This window comes from Biomphalaria glabrata, chromosome 12 (assembly GCF_947242115.1).
Source record: "Biomphalaria glabrata chromosome 12, xgBioGlab47.1, whole genome shotgun sequence".
Classification (NCBI taxonomy): domain Eukaryota; kingdom Metazoa; phylum Mollusca; class Gastropoda; family Planorbidae; genus Biomphalaria; species Biomphalaria glabrata.
In genome coordinates this window covers 36440359-36466958 of record NC_074722.1, presented here as the reverse complement: position 1 = coordinate 36466958, position 26600 = coordinate 36440359, and the positions used below count along the sequence as shown (strand labels likewise).

Here is a 26600-nt window from a genome sequence, read left to right as displayed (position 1 = left end):
GCAAGTCATTCCCAAGATAAACCAAAAACTACTTGAAAGTCTAAAATTTTAAGATCAAACCAACTTCTGGAAAGTCATACAAATTAAGGATTTAACCAAGAAACTTCCAGAAAGTCAAACTATCGGATAAACTAAAGGCTTTCTTTTATCTTATTTAATTTTCATTCCTCCCAACTGACAGAATGTTGGATTCATTGGGTGAACACATTAGCTCTACATGGTGTTATCTCAACAGGTTAAGCATCAAAAGGTTTGTCCACAACCAAAGAGATAAGTGGACCTCACACTTTAGAACAGTGCGTCTACTAGTCTGCAAGAAATTGAAAAAGGGTTTGTAGGACTGAAACGGTAAGAAACAGTTAACAAAAAATGATATCATTCTAATGCCAATGCATTCAAGTTGTTATGTCCACTATATAGAGGATGAATGAATCCCTAAGGTCATCTTCTATCTGCAACCTGCGACTGGCTACAACACGAAAAACTTGTCTCCTCCACCTCCAGTGTGGAGATGCAATCAAACAGGAACTCAAATGTAATCAAACAGGACCTCAAATGTAATCAAACAGGAACTCAAATGTAATCAAACAGGACCTCAAAGCAGTGAACACTGATGTTGACTAATGGGAAGACATAGCCCTAAATCGCACTATGTGGAGAAATTGTGTCAAAGAAAGCCATGGGCAGCGAAAAAGCATTGGTGTCTGCTCTGGAAGAAAAGCGAGCCAAATAAACAATGGGTTCCTCTACAACCAGAGCAAATGTCACCTTTACCCCTGTATTTCGTGGACAAGAATGTCTCTCTAGTATAAAACCTTACAGTCACATGAAAAAAAGTGATCTATGAGATGAGCCCTAGATGTTCTACATCTGAAGGAGGCCAACAATGCCATTCAATGATTTACTTTTTTTTTTCTTTTAATTTTAAATTAATTTATGCCGAGAGTTTTCCTTAGTTGTATTGCTGACCATCTAAGCATCAAAAGGTTTTGTTTATACCTTCAGATATATCAAGAGATAAACAACAGAAGAACTGAATGAACTAACTTGTAATGTCTTGTAAGCTGGAGTTTTCTAGGGGTGACTACTCCAAATAATTTCCCCCTTCTTACTGGCCTTGTCACACTGAACATGCAATTCTATAAAAAAGAGAACTTATGATGATATTTGAAACTGGACATTAATAGCTAAATGAAACAACTATAAATTAAAACTAAAAATTACACAAATTTAATAAATATTTATGGAAATATATGTACTTTATGTAAATTTTAAGTACCCTTATTTTCTCCAAAAAACGAAGAGTACTGGCATAGAGCTCTGGACATGATGGTATATCTAAAAGGTTGTCTGCAACTGGGCGTGTTTTTAGGCTTAGGTCAAGGTTTAAATACTGCGATCTAAAAGCCCGAAAAGAATCATGCTCCTGAAAGGAATAAATATCAAAATAGAATTGTTTTAATGGAGAATTAATACATGATTGATTTATTGAAAACTTTTCAAATATATAAATAATGATCTTATAAAAATGTGACAGATTGATTTTTCTGGAATTTAAAGTTTTACAATTGGAAGAACAATAATTTAATAAGATTAATAATAATTACAATTTCATTTATACAGTGCAATTAACAAACATATTGTAGGCACAACATAACAGACATAATAACAAGATTTAGAAATGTCTAAATACTCTTAAAATAGACCTGCAATAAATGTGCTGTAAGAACATTAAACTGAATGATACGTCAACAAATAAAATGAAGCAAAGGAAATGTTCCTACCTCTAGTGAAAAGTCTGGTACTTTGTCTGGGGCACAGGGCATCACAGCATGGTGATCATTGGCATCCCCGAGACACAGCCACTCCAAACCAACTCTGAGATACACGATGTTCTACTTTAGAGTTACATTAGTAGTTACACAAGCATAATAATTAGTGAGTCTCAAAATAAGAGAGAGTGCCTTATATTAGCATACTATGTTCAATAGTTTAATTTTATGAAAACTTACTGTCACTGAATATCTTGTACTGGCACTCCAGGATCTAGTTTTGTATATTTTTATTTGTTATTTGTATAGGCTAGTGCTAGGATAAATGTAATCTAGTTGTTTTATATATATATATATATGCTAGTGCGGTGTAGAAAATTAACTTCTGCTAATTATTGCTGTTCTCCTACTTTTTATTTTTTTCTTGATATTTGTGTTTGACTTAGCAAACAAAACAAAGTTCTAAAGTTGCTAGCTGATGTTAAAATTGAAATTGCTGTAGTGATTTGGTCACTGCTGCCTTAAGGCTGCTGTTTATGATTTGTTGTTAGGTTTAGATGTAGTTCGGTTTAGAATAGTTCAGGTCTGGTCAAGTAGTAGATCTAGATCTACAGCTGGGGTTTATTTGCTACTGTTTAAATTGTTTGGCTTCAATTTGTGCTTAATGTGTGATTTACATTTAAATTTCTTTATTTTCTTTGTTTATTTTATTTAATAATTACTAAAGTATATATTTTTGGTATAGTCTAAATTGAATAAGCAGTGGCGTAGCTAGGGTATTTGATGCCTAGTGCGGCATCTACTCGTGATGCCCCCCCCCCCCCCACTCGGATATAAAACAGCGAAAATACGTTATTAAACGTGATCAAAATATACTATAAATAAATATTACGAGCTTTCTTGGTCTCAAAACTATCAATAATTTTATCAAAATCTGTTTTCCAAAAATTGCCTAGCAAAACAAATTTCGTTTGGAGCAAAAGAGGCCTCAACAATTTGGCGCAATTTTTTCATAAGGTTTTGCTCTTAATCTTAAACAAGGACCTTTTTGAAATCTTGAGTTTAAAAATAAATAAATAAATGAAAAGATATCTGCTAGAATGCCATAAGATGATCCAGTAGATGATTCAGTTCTAAATATTGTCTGAATATGCTAATTATTCGTGATGCCTATTGAATGCCAGATTCTGTTTTGAGAGTAAAAGAATCATGTTCAAAATTCTCTTCAGGTAGCATTATCACATTTTTACATATTTCTGACCATTGCGGTATGTGTGGCTATATGCGAGCAAAGTTTTTCAGGTTTAATTAAGTTGAATTAATACCAATCAGCGATGCTTTTCACTAACTAGGCAAATAACAATCTGCCTACTTAACAGATAATGAATCTCCACCCTGGGACAAAAGCTATCTTCCTACTATAAGAGATCATATTGAAAATATAACCCAAAAATAATTCAGACTACATTCCAAAAGAGATCAAGGAAATGGTGAACTCATTATCCTAGCAATCAGTGGATCAGAGTTTGCACGGATGGCTCATTCCATAAAGCCACCACAAATGGTGAAGCTGGAATACTCATCGAATGACCCAATGGAGAAAACTAGAAAAAATCCATTGCAACTGGAGAGCTCTCTGACAGCCACAAAGCATAAAGGGAAGCATCAAAACTAGCTGCCACCATGCTAGCAAATCACCCAAGAACCCCACACAGTCAGATTGTCTTTCTAACCGATTAGAAAATAACCACCCAAAGCTTGGAAAACTCTGATTCTTCCTATATAAAACGACTCAGGACAGCACTTATAAAGCTCAACTACAACAGCAAAAAAAAACCCACAGTTATTCAATGGATAGCAGCACATATTGAATTAGAAGGAAATGAGAAGGCTGACACACTCGCCAAGAAAGGGAGAACAATCTCACAATTAAACATAAGAAATGAAGAAACTAATAGTAAATAAAATAAATGAGAAATGGACAAGCTCCCATCCAAATCACAAGAAAGATGATGCCTGTTATAAGCTATCCCTACAAGATCAAAGTCTAATCTTTCGACTCAGGACCGGACACAACAGAATGAGACAACATATATACCTGAAGCTCAACATTGGAACCAGTGAAATCTGCCCATGTGGAGTGTCTGTCACCAGAGAATGCTGATAATGTCCTCCAAAACTGCTCTCTTTACCAAGAGGCCCGTACAAGACACTGGCCCCAATAGAAAGAAAACTATATGGAGAGCTCCCTGATTTGGAAACCACTGCGCAGTTCATCTCATGTATTGGTCTAGTCATCTGAACGCTCCAACATAAAAATGAGAATCAAGAAGAGGAAAAAAAAGAAATTTTTTCTTTACAATTTTTCTTCAACGTTCGTGATGCCCATTGAGGGCTATATTCTGTTTGAGAAAAAATGAATGATATCCAAGATTTTATCATTTTCAGATTTTTTAATTTAGGACCATTTGATCTCTACCGTCAAACGTTTTAACCACTATGAGCGCCAGCCAGACTTATCAGTCTAGAGCAGCGCCCATAATATTAGCAAAGTGGCAAAATAAGTATATTTTTTAATGAAATACAGTAGTTTATGTTTGTTCATGTATGTACAATGTGTGCAATTTTTGATAAGAAATTTTGTGCTCAGTTTGATGCCCCTTGTCACTTGATGCCCTGTGCGGCCCGCACCACCCGCACATGGCTAGCTACGCCACTGTGAATAAGTTTCTTTATTTTTATTAGTTTAGATTAGTTAGTTTAGATTAGTTAGATGTAGTCTGGTGACTTTGGCAAATCTAGCCCCTTGGTCTCAGACCAAGGTGCACAGTACAAACCCACAAAGAGGGGTACCATTTGGCTACTTTTTAACTTCTTGTTAGCAGAGGACTCGGCCTGATTTAAGGCCCACCACCCTAACATTTATGAAAACTTACTGTCACTGTCACATTTATAAGACCAAATGTTTGACAAGATTATAAGTGCAATAGTACATATTTGAATTCTTCCACACGTACAGCTTACCTAAAGGTCAAGTTTGGCAAATGAAGCAGCTTGCTTTCATTATATTTGGAAGCAGTCCGGACTGAAATGTCAAGGTCCCCTTGCAGAACAAACTGACCTGAGTGTGGAGAGACATAAAAAATTGTTTAAAATACAATGTCTTTGACATAATCAAGGAAATTTTGTAAATGTATGAAATGTGAAAAAGCTTGAATTGAACTATGACCACAGAATATTTCTTTTAAATATTGCTGTTTTATATATTGAAGGAGAATTCAAAAGGCTATTAAATCATGCATACAAATAATAAAGTAAAAAAAATTTAAGAGAGGTTATCTAAAGACGGGTGGTTAAATGAATAACTATTAAAATGTCCTTATGAAACAGATTTTTTAAGAAGAAAGCAAAATGGTATTTATTTAAAATGAAGAATTTTTACCAATTTCACTGTGACCCAATGCTAAGAATCCTACAGGCCAACTTAATTCTTTATCCTTTACACAGAGGGGACATTCGCAAAATACCAAATGTCAAAAGGACATTTTAATTCTATTGTAAGAAAGTGTACACATTTTTAATTCAACTAAAATGTAAAGAAGTGTACCGTTGGTCCAGTCCATAACCAAATTAGTCCAAGTCCAGTCCATCAACTCGGTGTTGTTGTAAGGGTCAAAGGAGGCATGGTAGAGCCAACTCATTTTAGTGATTGACCAGGTAAAACGTCCGTGAAACAGGAGGCGCATTTTGTCCCAGAAGGGCAACGGTTTACTGGGATCAATCGAAGGTCGGTTGATGAGGTCAAGGCTGAGATTGAACAAAGCAAAGGCAGGCTCCCAGCACACACCGTAGGCCATTGTTAATGAAGTCATATCTGAGCAATGAACAAAATAAGTTTTGATCTGTTAAGAGACAAAATAATATTATTTAGTGTTAAATTTTATTTAGGTGACCCATAACCAGCTTGTCATCGTCATCATCATCAAACTTCATTTGATTGAGGGCTTGAGAGGCTCAATCCTCTCTTGCAAAAGCCCTGGACAGAAACCCTGCTGTCTTGCGTAGTGCATAAATGTTGCCATACCGGTCGAGATTTTTTTGTTTCCCAGACCTGTCGAGACGGAGATCAGCAAGTCTGGGGCAGTCAAACAGAATATGAGGCACGGTTTCCTCTTCTTCCCCGCAGTTTCACCGTGAATCAAAATTTGGCCATAGCCATGAGAAATATAACCAGCTTGTAGCATACAGTGCTACACTCTGGCAGACCCTGGAACACTGCTGATCCCAAACTGTATTGGCTTTTTGCTGTTCCTTTAGCCCAACTTTGTGTAGAAAGGGGATAACTACTGTGTGGCACCATGGGTGAGAACGCTCACAGCCAAGCCAATTCCCTGGTTCTCATCTTGTCCACCCAGGAGATGAGCTATAGCCATCTTATGATGGAAGGCGGCCAATGAATATCTAGGGAGTGCTTTAAATAGCTGCATACATATTAAAAGCATGAATGAATATATATGAATAGAAGCCTTAGCTCAGAATGAATATATATAAATAGAAGCCTTAGCTCAGAATGAATATATAGGAATAGAAGCCTTAGCTCAGAATGAATATATATGAATAGAAGCCTTAGCTCAGAATGAATATATAGGAATAGAAGCCTTAGCTCAGAATGAATATATATGAATAGAAGCCTTAGCTCAGAATGAATATATAATAGGAATAGAAGCCTTAGCTCAGAATGAATATATAGTAATAGAAGCCTTAGCTCAGAATGAATATATAGGAATAGAAGCCTTAGCTCAGAATGAATATATATGAATAGAAGCCTTAGCTCAGAATGAATATATAGGAATAGAAGCCTTAGCTCAGAATGAATATATAGGAATAGAAGCCTTAGCTCAGAATGAATATATATGAATAGAAGCCTTAGCTCAGAATGAATATATAGGAATAGAAGCCTTAGCTCAGAATGAATATATATGAATATGTAAATGAACGTTGACGAATATTAGAGACTGATTGAATGATGTAATACTGGGTTCTTACTTCCTGAAGTGCTCTAGACACGTGACGAGACAAACACTATACGACTGACTCAAGTCCGTTCAGCAGACAACATGAAGATTTTATTTACAACATAATAATAATATACTGCACTCCTTGTTAGTGCTACAAGTCAAGAAATAATAATCATATCCGCATAACAGCGGTATCAAAAGTATCCAATACGTTAACAACAAATCACGTCCGCATCTCAGCGGGTGACAATAAGAACAATTACTACTAGTGACACTGGAGCTTCAACTATAGATATCCATTGAAATACGAATAATACCTTAATATTCAATAAGCACATAATGAAATCAACTCTCAAATATTATTAAGCAACAATCACTAGTCCATCGACTTTCATGCTATATACATATATATACACCAGTCCAGGAAGAAACGTCCAACCTTCCTGGACCGGGAGCAAGACCTTCTTCACTTGACTTGACTTGACTGAACTCAAAGTCAACTCTATTCATCCTACTTCCTGTTTTCTACATCAGGAATTTCACGTGTCTTTTAAACTATTAACATGACGTGAACTTTAGATCATGCAATGTCAACTAAGACTGTGACAGAATAGAAGCCTTAGCTCAGAATGAATATATAGGAATAGAAGCCTTAGCTCAGAATGAATATATATGAATAGAAGCCTTAGCTCAGAATGAATATATAGGAATAGAAGCCTTAGCTCAGAATTGACTCATTTCAACAAGTTGTTAGAGTTTTAAATTGCAGAGAAAAAAAAAGTTTGTTGTTAAAAAGATCCTGAATGTAACCACAAAACAGGTTCTACATAGTGGGTTTGAGTTTGAGTTTTTGGGTTAAAGCACATCAGCACAATTTAGGCCATGTCCTTGTTTTACATAGTCCAAGTAGTTTTTTTGCAACAGCATAATGTTCTACCTCCTGTACACCTTGGACTAACTAAACCAACTTAAATTAACTCATCAAAATTGAGTCTATGTAATATGAATACATATTTCAAATAAATAAAGTGTATGCATTTAGAATTTGTATTATATACATGGCTGGATAACATAAAAGAATGGAACAGCCTCTCACTTGATAACCTGCTAAGAATAATTGCTAACAGGGAAAAATGGAGGGATTTGGTTATGCCATCACAGCACCCCCTACTACAAAAGTTGGAGGATAGATGATGAGATATATATTATATATTCATATATATATATATATATATTAAAAGTGTATGTATTCACAATATGTACCCTACTTGGTGTATAATTGATTATATGTATTTTATGCATTCATTTCACCTATGTATTTATCATTTTAAATAAGTTACTAGATTTAGTGTATGTATTTAGTGTAAGTATATGGAACATGAAAAAGAGAAAAACTTGCCACAGCTAAAGTCATGGAAGAACTTCAATGCAGGTAAGTTTCTTTCAACAGTAGTAGCCTCCCATGGTTTCTCCAGCTCCACAGTACACAAACGTTTGGCTGAAGTTCGAAACAAAATTTTTAAAAATAATAAAAGTACCCAGTAAATTGGATTTTTATTGTATAAGCCACGAATTGATAACAATAAGAAGGCTGATGCAAAAAATTGTGTATTAACCAATTTATTTATTGTAGGGCTAGCCAGAGAGATCTTTGTACAAAACAAACATTGCACCAAAAACACAACAAAAATAAACTCTCAATAAAACTGAACTACCTCTACACCAATACACAACAAAAACAAACTCTCAATAAAACTGAACTACCTCTACACCAATACACAACAAAAACAAACTCTCAATCAAACTGAACTACCTCTACACCAATACACAACAAAAACAAACTTTGAATAAAACTGGACTACCTCTGACTGTTCCTTCTCTCTCTGCACCTATCAGCCTGCCCCAGACATGTTTATTCTGTATGTCAATCATGGGACGTGGGAAATCTCTCAGCGACACTGACCAAAGTTTGACACTGGCATTAATGTAGCGACACCATAATGTCACAAACTCTACTGGCTCCTTGGGGAAAGGACTATAAATATAAAAAAAAAATATCTTCAGAAAATTAGAGAGTGATTTTCTGATGCGTTAAAAATTTCATTAAATTTTTTATACAGTTTATATACAGCCAGAAACAAGAATTTCCTTAAGACCTTTATATTAAAAAAGTCAATTACCAGTTTCAGACCTGGTGATTCATGGAACAAATAAGAATTTCCTTAAAACTGAAAGCAGCTACATTGTTAAATTTTTTTGTTTACAATTACTTTCTTTTCATACGTTTTTTTAGTCTGTATATTAAAGAAACTTAGCACAGGTGACAATGTTTTATTTTTTAAATTCATCATAGAAAAGTGGTCTAAAGAAGATTGCATAAAAATTAGATTAGTTACCTTTCTTTATCAATCTCCTGCATGTGCTTGAAGACATTCTCCTTCCCATGGAAGGAGACGTCTGCTAGAGCTGTGATGTGGATGTCCTCCATCAGCCAGGTGAAGAGCTGAGTGCGCAAGGGGGCTGCGTTGTACAGCTGCTGAGAACGCTGGATGTAGATCTCTGAACTTTTCTTGTGGAGGCTGGCGTAGAGTTCTTCTCTTTTATTCACTAGCAGACAAAAACATGCATCAATTACAAAATGTATCATCTTTAAACTAAAATTATATAAAATGGGTTAATAATGAAATAATAATAAAATAATAACAAAAGTCAGATACCCATTAGAGTTGGGTGGACTCGGGGAAGCCCTAAAAAATCTTGAAATTCAAAATTCCAGTCTTTGCCGAAATTTGAACCCAGGACCCCGGGTTCAGAAGTCAAGCGCTTAACCACTCGGCCACCGGGACAACAAAACATTATAATGATAGCAAATGCAATATACGTTCATACCAAAGTTTCACTTAAACATTACACATAAAGGTAACGAGAGATAGTTGGATCATATTTGAGGATTTCATCGCTAGGGAAACGAGTTCTTATGTCTCAGTCTTTATTTCTCTGTGATGGTAAAATGTTAAAATTGTGTTTTAAGGGTTTTTTTTTTATTTCTATTGTTATAATGTTTAGTTTGATGTAATGCATAAATTGTAAGACAAATTTCCTTATGTATAATATTATTATTATTAGCTATTATTATTATTCTTTATGTTGTTCTCCAAAGGTGCTAGTAATGATCTAACAAACAGTATTTAGGATTTGTATTCTTAAGTTTATTAAATGCTTATGTCAGCTAATTTTATCTGAACTTGTATAGAGAAAAAATATAAGCGAACTACTTGTAATAAGCAAATTCTATATAAAATCATTAAGAGAACCTAAGGAAAGCTTACAAGGAATGAATTGCTTCTTTTGTATATCCACAAGCTTCATGTCCAGAACTTCCTTCCTTTTCTTGCTTTCAGTGCCTTCATCTTTTAGGAGCTGGTTGTTAATACAAGAAATAGATCAATAGCTGGTGTTTATACAAGAAATAGATCAATAGCTGGTGTTTATACAAGAAATAGATCAATAGCTGGTGTTTATACAAGAGAATGATCAATAACTGATGTTTTTACAAGAAATAGATCAATAGCTGGTGTTTATACAAGAAATAGATCAATAGCTGGTGTTTATACAAGAAATAGATCAATAGCTGGTGTTTATACAAGAGATAGATCAATAGCTGGTTGTTAATACAAGAAATAGATCAATAGCTGATGTTTATACAAGAAATAGATTTAATATGCAAGCACTCGATCATTTCATCAATAGCTAGTGTTAATATGATCATTTCATCAATAGCTGATGTTTATACAAGAAATAGATTTAATATGCAAGCACTTGATCATTTCATCAATAGCTAGTGTTAATATGAGGAAAAGATCATCACAACAACCGTAAGCTATTAACATCTAAACTGTATTCTTATTTCTTTAGAGATACACCTATATTGAATGTATATTCATATATGGCTGCCTGGTCGTGCGGTTTGCACGCTGGACTGTCATTCAGATTTATCGACGGTCGAGGATTCAAACCCTGCCCGCTCCCATCCCCCATCGTCCTGCGGGAGGTTTGGACTAGGAAGTAAACTATCTTCAACTCTGAAGGAACATCCGAAACATGTAAAACATTTTAATACTGTCAGATAAAAGTCTGTCAGGGAAGCCTAAGAAACAGTGGACAGAACAAGTTTGCTGACATTGATAACAAAAGATATGTCTATCACAATGTACTTCTGGATCCAGCTAAATAGTACTGTTTGAAATACATTTTATAAGATGATTTACCTCATAGTTCAAACCCATTTTGACTTCAAATGGATCATCAGACATCTCTATAGACAGCATCTGAAACACAGACACACCAATGGAAACATTATATACATGAATTTAAGGGTCATAACAGAATAGACACCAAGAATTAGCCAATTTTATTTTGAATGCATCTTTTGTTTTATTCATTCTGCATACAGTAAAGCACCGCTGCCATCCCCTGTCATCCTGCAGGAGGTTTGGCCTAGGATGTAGCTTATCTTCAACTCTGAAGGATTATCCGAAACTTGTAAAACTAACATTTAACAAATTTGTTATTGCTGTGATCATTGATTCAATATATACGTGAAAACTAAGTTTCATACCTTGACTTTAAATGTGAGATCTGGCGGTAAAGGACTATCAACAGTGAAAGGTTTCCTTTTCATTCTATGAACTAACTTTAACCATTTGACTGTGTTGATAGCCTGGAAAGAAGAACAGATTAGAATCAAAGTTAACTTCTACTCTAAAAAATATAAGAAATAGTTCAAATACAGATATGACTTTTTGGGGTCAGCTCACTTTTTTGTTTTCCACCAACATTTGATTGTGTGGGTTAGTGCAAGTATAAAGTGAAATGTGGTAACACAATTGTTGACACTGTCCATTCTTTGATGAGCTGTAAGGTATTTGCTTATCTCCCCTACATCAGACTTTTACTGTTTATAAACTAATGTTTCACTCTCTAGTTGGTGTTCTAAATTGGCAGTATATAAACTTGTATTTGTTACTGATGTTTTGGTATGTGATGATTTGAATAATAAACACTAAAAAAAAATTGCTGTCCTTTTTACTTTGAAATAACAACCATCTAACTAACAACATTCTTTTAAAACATGTACAATAATTGGAACTGGACCAACAGTGTCTGTGGACTGACCTCTTCATAACAGTTTATAGTATCTATGGACTGACCTCTTCATAACAGTTTATAGTATCTATGGACTGACCTCTTCATAACAGTTTATAGTATCTATGGACTGACCTCTTCATAACAGTTTATAGTATCTATGGACTGACCTCTTCATAACAGTTTATAGTATCTATGGACTGACCTCTTCATAACAGTTTATAGTATCTATGGACTGACCTCTTCATAACAGTTTATAGTATCTATGGACTGACCTCTTCATAACAGTTTATAGTATCTATGGACTGACCTCTTCATAACAGTTTATAGTATCTATGGACTGACCTCTTCATAACAATCAGCAAAATTGTATTGGTGTGGAAATAAAATGTCAATGCTGTCAAAAGAGATGCTCCTGAAAAGATGAAAAAAAAAATAAACATGTTACAACATCATCTCATGTTATATATAAACTATATGTTACAACATCATCTCATGTTATATATAAACTATATGTTACGGTAGCATCTCATGTTAAAAATAAACTATATGTTACACATCATCTCATGTTATATTTAAACTATATGTTACGGTAGCATCTCATGTTATATATAAACTATATGTTACAGCTGCATCTCATGTTATATATAAACTATATGCTACAGCAGCATCTCATGTTATATATAAACTATATGCTACAACAGCATCTCATGTTATATATAAACTATGTGTTACGGTAGCATCTCATGTTATATATAAACTATATGCTACAGCAGCATCTCATGTTATATATAAACTATATGTTACAGTAGCATCTCATGTTATATGTAAACTATATGTTACGGTAGCATCTCATGTTATATATAAACTATATGTTATGGTAGCATCTCATGTTATATATAAACTATATGTTACAACATCATCTCATGTTATATATAAACTATATGTTACAACATCATCTCATGTTATATATAAACTATATGTTACAACAACATCTCACGTTATATATAAACTATATGTTACGGTAGCATCTCATGTTATATGTAAACTATATGTTACGGTAGCATCTCATGTTATATATAAACTATATGTTACGGTAGCATCTCATGTTATATGTAAACTATGTTACGGTAGCATCTCATGTTATATATAAACTATATGTTACAACATCATCTCATGTTATATATAAACTATATGTTACAGCTGCATCTCATGTTATATATAAACTATATGTTACGGTAGCATCTCATGTTATATGTAAACTATATGTTACGGTAGCATCTCATGTTATATATAAACTATATGTTACGATAGCATCTCATGTTATATATAAACTATATGTTACGGTAGCATCTCATGTTATATATAAACTATATGTTACAGCAGCATCTCATATTATATATAAACTATATGCTACAGCAGCATCTCATGTTATATATAAACTATATGTTACAGCAGCATCTCATATTATATATAAACTATATGTTACAGTGCAAATATTTGATGTTGAAGTAGCTGCAAAGTAGACAAATTTTGTTTGGTTTTTAATTAGCTCTCAGTTCTACAACATTACCAGGCCTTGTTAGTGACACACAGTAAATTCTTGGCCCGCTCTCTTTCTGCCTTCAAGTGACTCAGTGGTAGACTCTCTAATTGGAAGCCCTGATGTAAACATGGGGGGAAAAAAAAAGAACAACTTAAGAACACAAAGAAGAAACCTTCCAGTGACAGTTTTAATTCTTTCTCTCCTCATTTGTTGATTTGACCCCCATTAAATAAAATTAAGTTTTGGTTTTATAAACTTATAACTTGTGTTATATAAAAAGAGCATGCATTTTCCTATTATTCTATACCAAATGTAATGTTTTCTGATTTAAAAAAAATAAAAAATTAACAATTCTGCCAGAACATGGAAAATAATTACAGAGATAAAGAGTTAACGTAACTTGTGTAATGACATATACTTCTGTATTGAACATAGTTGTTTTTTATAAGTATCTCTTAAGATATAACATTTTTACATTCTTCAGTGTTAATAAGTTCAAAAAATCAATGTTGATTCATCAGTGATTTTTTCTGGAATTTAAATGACTTGATGTCGGTCATAACATAAAATAGGAGATGTTGAATGCCCTTACTCTCTTGGCTACCATATAAAGTAAACATCTTAACATCATTTTTTGTGTAGCTCATGTGTTCTTGTACATTTTATTTGGTAATGTCTTACAGAAAAATCTGTCGCTTGACATCATCAAGCAAAACTTTAATTAAAACCAAGTGTTGAGATGGAAACAAAAATTACCCTTTCAGACCTTGCGAACTATAGGGCAGATGATGATAAAGTCATCTGTTTCTTTTGACCAATGGTTAACGAGGGTGTCATGTGGCCAGCAAAACGACCAACCGCATTTACTTTCCCCAACTATAATACCCATTAGAATTGGGTCAACTCATTCAGGGGACTGTTATTCAATGGATACCAGCTCACATACAACTAGCAGGAAATGAGAAGGCTGACACACTCGCCAAGAGTGGGAGAACAAACTCACAAGTAAACTCTGCACTCTATCCAGAAGAAATGAAGAAATTAATTGTAGATAAAATAAATGAGAAATGGACGAGCTCTCATCCAAATCACAAGAAAGATGACGCTTACTATAAGCTATCCCGACAAGACCAACGTCTAATCTTTCGACTCAGGACCGGACACAACAGAATGCGACAACACATGTTCCGGAAGCTCAAAATTGGAACCAGTGAAATCTGCCCATGTGGAGTATCACCAGAAAATGCCGACCACGTCCTCCAAAACTGCTCTCTCTACCAAGAGGCCCGTATAAGTCATTGGCCCCAAATCACCCCAATAGAAAGAAAACTATATGGAGAGCTCCCTTATTTGGAAACCACTGCGCAGTTCATCTCATGTATTGGTCTAGTCATATGAACACTCCAACATAACAATGAGAACGATGAAGAAGAAGAAGAAGAAATTCAGGGGTGCCCTAAAAACCCAAAAATTCAAAATCCTTGTCTTTTCCGAGTTTTGAGCCCAGGACCTCAGGTTCAGAAACCAAAAGCTTAACTGCTCAGCCACAGTGTTCAGATATAAAATAATAAATATCCTAATTAGCTTCTAGCTAGAAATAAACTTTATCAGGTCTATATCTGTTGATACTGTTGACATATATGTTTTAAAATTAACATTTTGCATTAAACATATGAATGTATTGTGTGTAGACAAGTAGGTAGTCAGTATTTAGAAAATTTAGTATCAACAAGTGGCTATTTGTGTGTAAACAAGTAGGTAGTCAGTATTTAAAGAGGCAAGGCAGTCAATCCTTGTTTAGAGAAGATAACTCTGTGTCAGTCTCACCACTATGTTAAAAATGTTGTGTCCATCACATCTGATGTGAAAGTCCTTGACCTCCATCAGTACATCAGGAAATGTCATGGTCACCAATAAATTCTGGGTGAATATACTTAACCTAAGCAATTAGAAACCAGACATTAGCGATAGAAGATAGTTTTTGACATCATGTAATTGTTGTTTACAGACTTCAAAATATTTTTTTTCAATAGGCAAACTTTTACAGAAAATTGCTTAAAGAAAACACACAAAACAAACAAAAAATTATTTACATATTTTATCCACCAATTTAAATTGTATGATATGTAATTTATAACTATAGGTTGAAAATATGTCTGAATAATGCAGACCGTAGGAATCAGTGAATAATGTCTTACATGCATGAGCCTAAGAATGTATGTATAATCTAATTTTACTTGCACAGGTCAGTTGAAGGAATGAGAGAGTGACCAGAAAGTTTGTGTGCGTTTTAGAGAAAACAGTTTGACAGTATGTGTTGTAAAAATGTAAGTCATTGGTTAACATGCATGACTAGATGCATAGGACGTAATCATCTTCTTGTTTGAAGTAACGTCTGTATTTTATAAGATAAGAATCAGACCTGAATAAAATTGGGGGGAGACCAAAGTTTTGAGCAATTTTGTTACTATACTAATTATAGAAGAGCTGCAACAATGTCTATTTTTTTTTTTTAAATTCCAGTGCTCTAAATGTTTCAATTAGACTGTTGAAGTAGTTCAAAAGGATTTAATTCAAGCATTTTGTGTACATCCACTAGAGGGAGGAAACTATTCAAATGATGTTTCTATTGAATGTGACAGACTTACATACATGAATATGTTGATAATGAATGTGACATAGATGAAGATGTTGATAATGAATGTCACAGACTTACACAGATGAATGTGTTCATAATGAATGAGTCAGACTTACACACATGAATGTGTTCATAATGAATGTGACAGACTTACAGATGATTCTTTGAGAGTTTGGCCTCCAGCTTAATTTCAGCCACAACTACAACGTTGATGCAGACATCTGCTTTGGAAGGGGAATCACTCTGGTGAGTTTGTAACACTTTTGTAACATTACCCGAGGATGTCTCTAGAAAAGAAAAAAAGGAGCAAAACTGATCAGTATTTCAATTTACATTTTCAAAGCATCTCTTCAATCTGGCCTTAAATTTTATTGATTTACTACATTTCTTTTTTGTCAGTTTTTTTTTGGGTCTCTAGTAAAAAGGAAAATGTTATAGCAGTGCTTTTCAAATATGAACAAGTACCACTCAGTGAGGACCAGTAAACTGAAGTATCATGTTAATATTTACCCTTGTTCTTCTAAAGAAATCATTATAATCACTGTAATGAAGATATTAAGAGATAACTGTTAATTATTAAAGAATCAATTTGAAAAAATAAAAGTTCATCATGTGCTACCTTCTTCGTTTGGTTTGGTTTTGGGCACATCGGCACAATTTTAGGCCATCTCGTGCCTGCATTCCCTTAAGGACTACTCTCACTCTCTAGATAACAAGGGCTAAATTCTATACAGTTAAATCCTTAAAATCAAGGTCTATTCACAGTTAAAATAGTAAAGGTAGTAAAAATTTCATAATTTGGTAAAAATCTAATGTAAAAAGTAACTGTTCACAAATTCTTAAATCAGATCTTCGTAGACAACCCCACTTTCCGGATAAAGCCCAGGTTACCTTCTTCCACACCAGAAACTTTGGACTGTAAAGCTTTAAGCTCCTGCAATCCCTCTACCAGACACTTGTGGAGTTCAGTTGTCCACTGTAGTGTCAGGTGCTGCACAATGTGGACTTTGCATTCCTGTTAGAACAGACAACATGAGTCAAAGACAATATAAGACAATAGATAACTTAGTCAAGTTTGCATAAAGTTATTATTCACTTCAGAATTTGTCTGTACAATCTCAGTTTTTTTTCCTTAACATAATGTCAACCCAGGACTTTATGAAACAAAGAAAACTTGAATAGCGAAAGCATACAGCTAAAACAACTTAAAACTTGTATAAAACTCAAGATATGCATCTTCTTAGATAAATGAGATCTAATTAAAACAAGGTTGTTTGTTTTTTTTAAATAAAGTCAATGACTATGGCATATCAACATGATCAGGTATCTGTGTTTAAGATTCAGAGAGTATGACACCATTTAAAAAAAAATAATGTTCAATTTGTGAAATTAATCGTGAACAGAAAACAACTTTTTTTGTCAATCTCGATGACTGTGCTGAAAATTCAGAGACAATGATATGTCAATCATAATCATATCAGTCGTCTGTTGATGATACAGAGATCATCTCACAGATGTTTCTTCCAAAAAACAACAACAACCTAGTCAATTTAAAGGGCATGTTAATGAGAGCATTATACTTAAATGAATCACAAATTAATACATTTGTAATTAAGGTGGTGTCTGAATGCTGGTCAGTCCGGACCTCCTGTTTTGGAGGAGAAAAAAAAAAAAAGGGGGGGGGGGGGGGGAAATTCAGGTAGTTCAATTCAAGGTAGTTATTATTTTGGTTTGTTTTGGCTTTGTGAGAGGGGTTTAAATATGGACTGTAACTCATAGTTAGGCAGTTGGTGTTTTGTTTGGTTGTAAATCGGAGAAGAGTGTCTTGTCTCTGTGTAAAAGTAATACATTTTTCTTTCATTGGAAATATACTGTAAAGAAATAAAAAGGAACAGATTGCGTTGGGCAGGTCACCTCGAAAGAATGCCAGAGAACTGAGGAGCAAAGATTGTTCACTGGCAAAAAACAAAAGGCAGGTGCTCTAAAGCAGACGAGTACGGTGGCTTGATGACGTTGAGGCAGATCTACAACATTTTAAAAGTCCAGGCATGGAGACGTAAAGCACAGGATTGATCAGAATGGAGAGATGTGCTAAAGCAGGCCCAGGCCCTCCATGGGCTCAAGTGCCACTGGGATAGATGGATATATATTATAGATGTAGTATTACGAATCAGTTGTTAGCATTGTGGAATGATATCGTGGTCAAGATGTGATGAATTATATATATCAATAAACTGGAGTTATGAAGTCTTTGTATGCAAATGAGAACGATAGCACTGACATCTCCAAATATGAGAACGATAGCACTGACATCTTCAAATATGAGAACGATAGCACTGACATCTCCAAATATGAGAACGATAGCACTGACATCTCCAAATATGAGAACGATAGCACTGACATCTCCAAATATGAGAACGATAGCACTGACATCTCCAAATATGAGAACGATAGCACTGACATCTCCAAATATGAGAACGATAGCACTGACATCTCCAAATATGAGAACGATAGCACTGACATCTCCAAATATGAGAACGATAGCACTGACATCTCCAAATATGAGAACGATAGCACTGACATCTCCAAATAATAAAGTCCTTGATAGGCAGCTGTGTTCAGTTGTAGCTATCAGTTCATGAACTTTTACCAATTAAATTAATTCAAATGTAGTGTCAAAACTTGACAAACCGAACAAAAAAAATTTTTTTTTAAATGGGTAACTTGTAAACAGCATCAGACACAGAGAAAATTTTATTTATGAAACTTAAGAAAAAAAAAAGCAAAGACTTCTCACCTTGTTAAGGGGAATGTACTTGACCTTCACCTGGTGGACATAAAAAGCTGCTTTATGGATCTCACTGGAACGACTCAGTGGTAGAAACTGTGAAAATAAAACAAGTTCAGATTCCACACTTTTGGTTCAACACTGAAACAACAAATTGAGACGGAAGAATAAACTGCCTGATTAATTTAATGGAAATGAGAGATTATAACGTGGAACTGTGCCTAATTCGTTAGTTAGCATATATGAATGTTCACCATGAAATAGTACTTACTTCTTTATCACAGATCAAGTACTGCGTCTTTGTTCCATCCACAGATAATGTGGTATGTGTGGAGTTGTGGTTAAGAGACACGGTGTCGACGCGGGTCATAACACAGGCTGGAAATACAAGGTTGAAAACATTGTATCTTAAAGCTGTAAGAACAACAAATAATAATTAAATCTTGTTTTTAAACCATAGTTTCCATGACACACACTGTCGATTCGGGTCATAACACAGGCTGGAAATACAAGTTATCTTTGCTACAATTAAACAGCCCTCAGGGAGAACTAGATCATGGAATTGAAAACATTGTAAGCTTATATAGTTGTGTAAGAACACCAAATAATAACTAAATCTTGTTTTTAAACCATAGTTTCCATGACACACACTGTCGATTCGGGTCATAACACAGGCTGGAAATACAAGTTATCATTGCTACAATTAAACAGCCCTCTGGGAGAACTAGATCATGGAAATGAAAACATTGTATCTTTCAGCTGTAAGCTTATATAGTTGTGTAAGAACACCAAATAATAATTAAATCTTGTTTTTAAATAATAGTTTCCATGACACACATACAATTTATAAAGCATCAAGAAGGGTTGGTTAAACTTGGTCATCTAACACCCTACAAGAAGGAAAACTCTGAATCCAAGCTTCTGCTGCCTTTCAGCTAGACCCCCAAACAATGCAAAAACTTTGGAAGCCAATCCTAGGAGCTGGTGACCCTTAGTGTAGTACGCTGGCAGAACTTTAAAAACTACTGACCCCAAATTGTATCGGCTGGAGCAAACAGCTGTGTGGAAAGGGGGGGAAATGCTGTTTGGGCACCAACATCATGACCATTGCCAATGTCCAGCAGATGTGCAATGGTCATCATACGACAGAAGGAGGCCAATCATGTTTCTCACGAAATAGAATATTATTCATGTCAGAACACAAATCTTCAATGAATGAATATAATATGACTGCATACTGGCATCATACTTAAGAACTAAATTTACTGTGAAAAAAAAAATTATTTTGATTTATGTGAGAAAGAAAAGTGATAAACTCACTCACCACCAACAATATTGCTGACAAATAGATTAATGTTGGAGAAATCAAACTTCACAGAGTGAGACAGAGATGTGCTGTGGAGCAGATTGGCCACTTTATGCTCCTTGCTGGGGGCTAGTCTGCTAGATTGAAGTTTGAGAGGCTGGGGTTTGGTTCTCTTTACTACACCCAGAAGCTGCTTTAGCACATTATATAGGCCAGTGGACCATTCCACTTGAATGTTGTCCTCCATTCCTTCTAATTTCAAGTCATTACTAAATTTCTTCACCTAGGGGTCAAAGGTAAACAACAAATAGAATTTATATCTTAGTGGAGAGTCGGTAATTGGTAGGACAAACAGTTGCATCCAAATATCTTAGTGGAGAGTCAATAATTGGTAGGACAAACAGTTGCATCAAAATATCTTAGTAGAGAGTCAAAATTTGGTAGGACAAACAGTTGCATCAAAATATCTTAGTGGAGAGTCAACATTTGGTATGGTAAACAGTTGCATCAAAATATCTTAGTGGAGAGTCGAAATTTGGTAGGACTAACAGTTGCATCAAAATATCTTAGTGGAGAGTCGAAATTTGGTAGGACTAACAGTTGCATCAAAATATCTTAGTGGAGAGTCAAAATTTGGTAGGACTAACAGTTGCATCAAAATATCTTAGTGGAGAGTCAATAATTGGTAGGGTAATTAGGGTAATCATTCATCATCTATCACATTGTTTAATTCCCAACCTCTATGACACACAACAGGTTTTTGCTTATAATTATCACCACAGGCCAAACTTTAAACATTTTATCCTGCCTAGGTAACAATTTTTTTTTTAAAGTAAAGTTCTCCTTTCAGACCTTGTTATCTATGGTGCAGATGATGTAAAGGTCATCTGTTTCTGTGACCCAGGGTTAACGAGGGTGTCATGTGGCCAGCACATTGACCAACCGCCTGTACTTTCCCCCAACTAATGTCGGGTACCCATTAGAGGTGAGTGGACTCAGAGACGCCCTAAAGATCCTGAAATAAAAAAACCCAGGATCACCAGGATTTGAAACTGAGAGCCCAGGTTAGAATTAAGTTTTAATGAATTTTTGCCTTTTGTTTTGAGTAGATTTTCAAGGAACTACTGCTACTGCATACACAATGACAGTCAGAGAACAAGGTGACAGAACCGCTTACCTTCATGAGCAAAATTCCTAAGTAGAAAACTGTGCCCCAGAAATGCTTTTTGCCCCCTAATTGATCACTGGTCAGCTTTGCATCAACAAGGTAACAGGAAACATTCTGAACATCAATTTCACAGGAGCCGTTGTACGTCTGCCACCATTCTCTTCTCTCTACAGCTGGAGAGACAATACAATATCATGTGATCACTCACTGACTGTAGGTAATGAATGTTATTTAATCGGAATAACAGTTAACTGACTTAGATAAGTTTGGCTGCCTGGTTATGTAGTACGCGCTTTGAATTGTCAACCCAATGGTCCAGATCCTGCCCGCTTCTTTCCCCCACTGTCCTGCGGGATGTTTGGGATAGCATGTAACAATCATCCTTTTGAAACAAACGTCAGAAGCATATAAATGAAAGGCATGAAAACTCTTAAATCGATCTTCTTCTGCCTACTAGTGTCAGATAAGCTCAATGTCTACCACCTACTAGTTAGAGAATCTCTAGGACTTATTAGAAAATTATCCACTGCATTTTACCAATATTAAATGTGAATTTATAAATTTAATTAATGATAGAATTTAAATGTTAGCTCACAAAAAAATAATATTTACACCTTTTGACTGAGAGTCAAAGCTAAGGTATTAAACAAGTAAATTTATTTTTTCAATCCTTTTTTAATAAGAAATCTTATCTAAGGGGAAGAGCTCTGCACTTACAACCATACCTCTCAATAATGTAGAGGTTATTTCCCTTATTCATTGTCAAACAAAATAATTAATTACCCATAATTAATGGATTAATTATATAATTTTTTAATTGATTCACGTTTTGTTAGGTACAATAAATAACTGTTTAAAATTTCAGCTTGATCCAAGAGTGGGTGCGCAAGAAGTAAGGTGAACAAACATTTTACCAGACAGACAGAGTGAGTTGACATAAGCTTTGTAGAAATATTCCCAACCCTAGCAATAGTAAAAGACACATGCATTTGTAAGAAAGAGTCTCACCACTTGATCCTCCAGGTTTCAGAGTGGTCGTCAGTTGTGCGTAAGCCAACTGGGTGTGAAGTCCATTACACGCTGCTGTAGAAAAGGTCGAAGATAGATCTGTGACCTCAACGACTGTCGAGAAATTTTTCCCTTCCACCCAACCCAACAGGACGGGACTAGAAGAAAAAAATGACAATGTTGATAAGATACAATAAACATACAAAGATACTTATTTTATTATAGTCTTAAACAATGTTATTTACATCCCAAATCTCCAAAGGCATCATTAGTCAATCCATCCATCCCAGTGGCGCAACAGCCCATGGAGGGCTCTGGCCTGCTTTAACACATCCCTCCATTCAGATCTCTCCTGGGCCTTTCGTCTCCATGCCCTGACCCCAAGCTGCTTCAGATCTGCTTCTACATCATCAATCCATCATCATTAGTCAATAGGCGTTTTCAAAACAAAACTTTCCATTTCTCTATCATTGTAGTAAGGCAGTCTAGAAATTAATTTTGCTTAAAAGCATGCATTTCTTTATTGTTTCATTGCCTGCATGCCAGATTATAGTTTGGTTAAGAACCTCTATAACATTCTAATGGGAATAGTCATGCACATTGTGACATTGCCCTACATGTAACAATTATTACCTAAGAGAGCATTATGGCTGCTGTTTTCAGATCAAATCAAAGCATTAGAGATGTGTAATCTAGTAATTCTAGTTAGATGGATTAAAACACTTTGTGGATTAGCAAAATAATCTATATTTCAAACCTCTGCTACAAAGATGGTAACAGATTTGAAAATGCTTAGTTTTCTAATTTTTAATAGTTTTTACATCAAAGAATGGACAGGCCTGTCACTGAATGAAATTCTATCCAAGGAAAAAGACAGAGAGGTATGGAGAAAGACACTCAACAGATCTGCTAGGTGCCCCAACGGTTCAAGAGAATAAGAGATAGGTGAAGGTAAATATAGTTTTTTGTCGCAATTTTGAACTTCTGTGTAATAAACATGCTATCTTCTACAAGATTTATAACAAAGGATTTGGCATTTGCAAAGACAATATATTCAATGCAATGTTATCATTTTACTACTAGAGTATATCAATAATATATATATGTTTTGGCTTGGTTAAACTAGTATATACCTTAGTACAGAATAGTTTGGTGTATAGTTTTTTTAAGCAACTTCTGTGTAATAAACATGCTTTCAACAAGATTTATAACTGAGGATTTGGCATTTGCAAAGATAATATATTCAATGCAGTGTTACCTAAAGACAATCAATACAACAAATATTTTTGCTTGGTTAAACTTCTAGTATCTCACCTTGGTACAGATTTTTTCCTAGTCAAGGGTAAATGTACTCTCTGTCTCTCTTGTGGCTGCCTCCACTGGAAAATATTGGTGAAGACAGAGACCCAGTACTGCACCTCTTCATGGTGGTAATGAAAGAAGCCAGAGTTGACTGTCAGGAAAGTATCCAAAGAGTCACGCAAGATCTAGACAAACAAATAGAAATGTAAATAATTTTAAAACCAAAAAAAGTCTGGCATTCATTCTGTGTAGGTTCAGAATACATGTTTTTTAGCAAAAAAAAAAAAAAAAAAGTAAAGTTTCCCTTTCAGACCTAGTGGTTTATAGGGCAGATGATGTAAAGGTCATCTGCTTCTGTGGCCTACGATTAACAAGGGTGTCATGTAGCCAGCACAACGACCAACCACCTTTACTTCTCCACAACTTATGTCAGGTAACCATAAGAGCTGGGTGGACTCAAAGCGCCCAAAGATCCAGAAATTAAAAATCCTAGTCTCACCAGGATTCGAACCTGGTACCTCTGGTTTGGAAGCCAAGCACTTTACTGCTCAGCCACTGCGCCTACTTCTTAGCTAATGACCAACTTGAAAGCAATAAGCCAAACAACCATTATATTCCCCAAAAATATATCTACTTATTGAAGATCTGAATACACAAGGATATTTTTAAAAAGCGAGAAAAACATAGAAAAATACTTTAAAAAAACAAAAACAAGGCTTATATTAAGTATAATTGTATCAATAAGTCTGGAACAGTCATATCTGTAATAGATCTAGACTAACAAGAATCAATCTGTGTGAAATATTTTTACCAATTGTTATTGTTTAGCGCAATTTCATGCTTCAGTATGCTTTCTCAATAATACTTTGATCCTATCACTTGTCTGGAACAGTTGTGAAGTTGGCAATGGGAAAGAAGGGGGTATATGGGTGAATGTTACCATGATCACTTTAAATTTTTAAAAAAGTTCGACTGGAATTCAAACTCAGAGAGTCCAAGCCTCCTTATGGGGACTAATTCAATTTATTCAATCACATGTCAAGTACAATTTCTTTCCCTTGTTCATTACCAAACAAAATAATTAATTACAAATAGTAAATTAACTAATTGGTTAGGGTTTTTTTTATTATTGATTCTTGTTTTGTCAGGTACAAGAACAAATTGTGCGAAATTTCAACTTGATCCAAGATAGGGTGTGGGAGAAATAACATGCTCAAACTTTTTACCAGACAGACAATGAGTTGATATAAGCTTTACAAAAATTACATACCCTTTGATGTCAGTTGAAAGTAACATTTGAGAAAATGGATTTACCTGCCCTTTAACAACTATTTTGTTCAGCCCAGCAAACTTTGCCTGCATGGAACTTGTGTTAAACTCTGTGGGAAAAACACACATGCACACAAATTATTTTCACCTACTCAGAGGGATTATCTGTGGTAAGCTAGACATTTCTCTTCCAGGAAAGAGCAGCTAATCATAACTTATCCATCTTAAGTGGTAAAACAAATATAGCATTTGAAAATGTTCTTCAAAGATTTTTATCCAATAAAATTTCTTCAAAAATATATTGACGTGTTGTAAATACAGATATAACTACTGCATGACCACATTATAAACAGCCTTTGCTAGTATCTGAGAAAGTCCTCATTAAGAAATAACATTAAACTTGATTCTGGCCATACAGGCAGTAGAACCCTAAACTCCACCATAAACAAGGTGTATTATGTTACACCACATGTTACAATTTTAATACTGTGAGTTAAAAGGTTTTTAAAGATAGCATGTTACTGAGTTGAAGCAGTCATGTAATGAAAATCTACAGTGCATAACTTCTACCAGATGACTCCAGCTTAATTCCTAGTCAGACTGATATTTGTTCTGACAGTACATCCTTGTCAGGCATGGATAGATTGACAGATATTAATTCTGACTATTTTATCCTAGTCATGTATGGATATAGTGACTGAAGTTTGTTCTGACTATACATTATAGTCAGGTATGGATATAGTGACTGATATTTGTTCTGATTATATATCCTAATCAGGTATAGATATAGTGACTAATATTTGTTCTGACTATACATCCTAGTCAGGTATGGATATAGTGACTAATATTTATTCTGACTATACCATCATATCTGTTCTGACTATACAATCTTTTCAAACCATTTGTAACAGAAACAGGCAACTTAAATGGCACAAGAGCACATACTATCAAGATTAACTCTAGTTTCTATTATTATTCTGAGCAGAATGACCAACCTTCTAAGTAAAGATTGCAGTTCATATCAGTTGCCTGCCAGAAAGACTGGTTATGAAAGCCCAAATGGAACAGTTTTAAGCATACAGACAGACTTCTGTAGATGGACAATGAAACAAATAATAGCAATAATAAGTTATATGTAGCGTCTGACAAAGGAAACTCTCAAATAAAACCAAGCTAGCTTTAAAAAATCCTTAAGAAATATTAATTGGTCTCAAAATCATAGATGTACTAAAGAACTTTTTAACTAAACAGGAAAACTGAAGTATGAGTTATCTTTTTTTTTTCCTTTCTTTAAATTAAAGATTTGTAAAATTCATCATGGAAAAAAAAAATAAACCCAGATATTTGCTTTCCATAACCCAATTTAAACCCAGATATTTGCTTTCCATAACCCAATTTAAACCCTGATATTTGCTATGTAAATTTGTTGACTGGGTTGTAAACTCTTACCTCTGTTTGGTCTCTCTGACAATTTGTACATTCAAATCAGATATGTCAAAACTCACATCTTGCTGTCACATCATAGAAAACAGAAATGCACACAAATATATTGGTTTAAATCTGATGAAATTTCTCTTCATTTAGACTAATCCCAAGTTTAACAAGGTAAAATCTCAGACATGGTAAAGCGCCAGGGCCAG

The 26600-nt window shown here is 34.7% G+C and overlaps 1 protein-coding gene across 2 annotated transcripts in view; it reads right to left on the bottom strand.

Annotated features, from left to right (window-relative positions):
- The window catches only part of LOC106060696 (protein hobbit-like), a 64473-nt gene that overhangs the window by 28266 nt on the left and 9607 nt on the right, over positions 1–26600 (bottom strand). For both annotated transcript variants that reach the window (XM_056007188.1, XM_056007189.1), the window contains exons 10-34: positions 26410–26471; positions 25956–26050; positions 25006–25070; positions 23704–23876; positions 22390–22547; positions 21391–21554; positions 20232–20496; positions 19179–19285; positions 18917–19003; positions 17011–17134; positions 16274–16406; positions 15309–15420; positions 13509–13597; positions 12281–12350; positions 11409–11510; positions 11059–11118; positions 10120–10210; positions 9187–9397; positions 8653–8825; positions 8190–8288; positions 5380–5646; positions 4797–4893; positions 1785–1878; positions 1280–1426; positions 1048–1139 (exon numbers count right to left, since the gene is read on the bottom strand). In XM_056007188.1, the coding sequence (XP_055863163.1) occupies positions 1048–1139; positions 1280–1426; positions 1785–1878; positions 4797–4893; positions 5380–5646; positions 8190–8288; positions 8653–8825; positions 9187–9397; positions 10120–10210; positions 11059–11118; positions 11409–11510; positions 12281–12350; positions 13509–13597; positions 15309–15420; positions 16274–16406; positions 17011–17134; positions 18917–19003; positions 19179–19285; positions 20232–20496; positions 21391–21554; positions 22390–22547; positions 23704–23876; positions 25006–25070; positions 25956–26050; positions 26410–26471 (3137 nt within the window). The remainder of the gene's footprint in view (positions 1–1047; positions 1140–1279; positions 1427–1784; positions 1879–4796; positions 4894–5379; positions 5647–8189; positions 8289–8652; positions 8826–9186; positions 9398–10119; positions 10211–11058; positions 11119–11408; positions 11511–12280; positions 12351–13508; positions 13598–15308; positions 15421–16273; positions 16407–17010; positions 17135–18916; positions 19004–19178; positions 19286–20231; positions 20497–21390; positions 21555–22389; positions 22548–23703; positions 23877–25005; positions 25071–25955; positions 26051–26409; positions 26472–26600) is intronic.